This window comes from Micromys minutus (assembly GCF_963924665.1).
Source record: "Micromys minutus genome assembly, chromosome: 25".
In the NCBI taxonomy this organism is placed as follows: Eukaryota; Metazoa; Chordata; class Mammalia; order Rodentia; family Muridae; genus Micromys; species Micromys minutus.
The window spans coordinates 10,300,142-10,303,387 of record NC_137960.1 but is presented as its reverse complement, the minus strand read 5'-3'; the positions used below and the strand labels follow the sequence as shown (position 1 = coordinate 10,303,387).

The window sequence follows — 3,246 nt, the reverse complement described above, 5'->3', positions numbered from 1 at the left end:
TTATTGCTGGTCAGACCACTCAGGGAATCTTAGCAATTCGAAGCATCATTCTTGCTCTGGCCTCCGGAGAGGGTTCTGGTAGTGCTTTCTTGGCTGCCTGTCCCAGGGTGCTCAGGATGGGGCTATGGGCCTCCTGACACAGCTCAGCACCCAAGAATGCCTCCATCCTCTCTCTCCATGCTGTCAGTTGAGGGCGTCCCTCAAACGGATTGTAGCCAAAAGCCACCGGCTGTAGGGACAAATTTGTGAAAGTTTGAGAGAGATACTGAGGGTCCTGTTGCCAGCAACTCCAAAAACATCATAGACACAGCTCCATGGGAGGTCCAGGCCTCTGTGATCAGATCCAGGACCTGGGAGCAGCCAGAAGCTGCCCCTGAACCCCCATCCCCCACCTAGATAGGAAATAAGTCACACAAAGTTCTCCCCTGTGATTCTGGTTTTTCCCAGACCACAGTGCTCCGGACTTCTGGAAGTGGTAAGAAGAAAAGGCTCTCCCTCCACCTGCTGGTATACCTGCATCAACTCCTCCAGAAACATGAGATCCGCTAGCGTCACCTGATGGCCAGCAATGAAGGCCCTGTCCTTGAGGAACTTGTCCTCCAGATGTTGCAGAGCCTGGGCCATATTATTTCTGTTCCGTTCCACCTTCTCCTCGGGAATCTGGGCCCCAATGAGTGGCCCCAACACCTGGCAGAACAACAGATGTGATCAGTGTAGGAGCCTGACTTACCAGGTGCCCAAGGCTCAGCCCCTCTCCCCAGAGGACTCTGGATACCTTGATCCACAGGAGCACTCCAAAGGTGCTACGGATGTTTTCCGAATGCCAGCCCAGGTATTCGTGGACCCGGGCACGGATCTGTAGGTCTGCCGGGTACCAGTGGTCCGCTACCTGGTACTTGGAACTCAGGTAAATCAAGATGGCTGTGCTGGGGAACCATAGGAAGAAGAGCTATAAGGACCATGGGAAGAGGGGTTTGAGGACCTAGGGCCTTGAGAATTCTCACATTTGAAGTGCTGCCTCTGGTCTCAGAGCCACCTATCCCTATCTCTCTCAATGACTCTTGCCTGTCCCCAAAGCCTTTCTTCTCTGCAGTGCTGTGCATGGAACCCAGGGCAACACACACATACACACACAGAGACACACAGACACACACAGACACACACACACACATGCACACATGCACACGCGCGTGGCAAGAGCTCTCCCCCTCTAGCTCTTCCCTTCTTTTTGCTTTTGTTGTGAGGTTTTTTTGTTTTTTTGTTTTGTTTTTGAGCTCTCTGCCTTTTAAGGCCTCGTCCGTATCTCACACTATCAGCCATCCTATGAGGTAGAGACTATCCTTTTTTTTTTTTTTTTTTTTTTTTTTTTTTTTTTTTTTTTTGCATTCGAAGGAGCTAAAGCTCACAACAGTTAAGTGACTTGTGCACAGCTTTAGAAAAAGCCCATGAGCCTTGATAGGCAAACATCTATGGAGTGGTTTGAACACGCCAAAGGAAACCATGTCCTGTTTCTGCCGACAAGTCCACCGGCCATCATTTCTATATCCTCCTGACAGACTTCTAGTTCTGTCTCCGTCTAGTCGTCAGATTCCATTGGGAGAACCAGACAGTCTCTGAGCCCTGACCCTTTCTCTGGTCTCCGGGGCCAAGCTTTGGCAGATTAAACAGAATGTCTGGAAAGTTAGGAGCTGCTCTTCTTAGTCCTTTGTTGAATCTACATTTCTTCCAACCCTCCACAATCGTCCCCTTGTCGCCTTCCAATACCCCTCAATCAGAGTAGAGAGGTCTGGAGGTAGGATAGGGGTGCAGCAGATGAAACAGGACAGAGGCAAGCGACATTCTGGATCAGCCCCCTAGTCTTCCTGGCCTTCTTCCCAGGCCGGTCTGCTCTAGCCACGCCCCCTCATGACCTAGGGTGGGAGTCTGCCAGGGACCAGTCCCCCATCCCCAATCCCCGTCTGACCAAAGGGGGGGGGGGAAGCCAAGGGAGGGCACCTTTCGGTCAACAGGAAGCTTCCGTCTTTGAGAACAGGAACTTTCTTTAAGCAGTTCACCTGGGAGAATTGCTTGTTACAGTTCTCCCCTGGGAAAGAAAAAGCCAGAAAATGTGTGTAAGGGCTCAGGCAGTACTTCTATAGTCCCCTCTCGCTTTGCAACCAGAGCAAGGTCGAGACGGCCAAGATCTGGTTGGGGCAGGGACCAGCTGCGACTCAGCAATGTAACTTCCCTGCAAAGTCTCCGGGATTTTGTGACTCTAAACACCTGCGTGCCCTCAAATCAGGAACTGTGGGAATCTTTCATTTTTCTCCCCGCGTCCCAGAACAAAGAAGTCTCGTCAGGCAGAAGTTAAGTTTAAAGAGGGCTCTGAACTGACTAAGACCACAGTCCAAAGAGAGCAGAAAATTCCTTGGTGACGGAGCTGGGGGGTCGGGGCGCGGGGCGGCGTCAGATGATGCGGGGGATTGTACCCAGGTAGAATGTGAAGGACATAACCAACCTTTGAATAAATCCACCTCATGCATCTGGAAGGGGATGCCATTCTTCTTGGCGAATATGTAGACGGCGCGGCAGGGCTGTGATCGCAGGTCCAGGTAGAGTTCCAAGCCCATGGCAGTAGCAACAGAGTGTGGACGGACGGAAGGACTGAGTTCCACAACAGTAGGAAGTTCCACAATAGGGGTCCAGCCCAGCCTCAGTTGGCCAAGCCTGACTGACGCTTTCCCCCGGCTGGGCAGCTGATGTTGGGGAGGGAGCCGCTTTGGAGGACTTTGCACTCAGACGGACAGACAAGATTTGTTTCGGGAAGCAGTGGAGCCAGGAATCCAGCCCAGGTCTAAAAAGTCTCACCCGGACCCGGAAATAGCCTAGCTCTGCTTTCCTGGACCGAACCCAGCGAGCTCTGTGGGCGTAGTCGTTCGCAGGGAATTAGACCGCTCAGCTCCCAACTCTCAGTTACTGCCTGAGGGGATCTTAAAGGCTGATCGCTGGGGTGCCCTCCTTTAATGGGTGAAGCTTGTCACAGGCTGCTAGGAACTTTGCCCTAAGAAAAACTGTCAATGGCCCAGCTGTCCCTTGCAAAACAGGTGGGCCTCCTGGGAGGCTGGGCAGAAGACCTGGGAGGCTGGGCAGAAGTAACTTGAGGGAGTAGTGAGGGGGTCTTCCTTCCCCCTCCCTCCCCTGCTCTCCCCCCACACACACACACATTCCCCACAATGGCATCTTAACTGTGGTCCATTACTGATCACT

General features: G+C 52.6%; 1 protein-coding gene across 1 annotated transcript; it reads right to left on the bottom strand.

Annotated features, from left to right (window-relative positions):
• LOC308436587 (glutathione S-transferase theta-2-like) lies at positions 1 to 2,837 on the bottom strand. Its single transcript, XM_080937560.1, has 5 exons — positions 2,498 to 2,837; positions 1,996 to 2,083; positions 776 to 926; positions 514 to 687; positions 1 to 229 (listed from the first exon to the last, which is right to left on the bottom strand). Exons 1-5 carry the CDS (start codon positions 2,607 to 2,609, stop codon positions 20 to 22), a joined length of 735 nt encoding a protein of 244 aa, XP_080793686.1. The 5' UTR covers positions 2,610 to 2,837; the 3' UTR covers positions 1 to 19.
• Positions 2,838 to 3,246: the final 409 nt, after the last annotated feature.

Bases quoted from the DNA above. Each gene is read 5' to 3' on its own strand.
- LOC308436587 (XM_080937560.1), bottom strand. From the start codon at position 2,609: ATGGGCTTGGAACTCTACCTGGACCTGCGATCACAGCCCTGCCGCGCC. The intron at 688-775 runs GTATCCAGAGTC...TTGTTCTGCCAG, and splicing joins GAGTGCTCCTGTGGATCAAG to GTGTTGGGGCCACTCATTGG. The intron at 230-513 runs GTATACCAGCAG...TTGTCCCTACAG, and splicing joins TTCTGGAGGAGTTGATGCAG to CCGGTGGCTTTTGGCTACAA.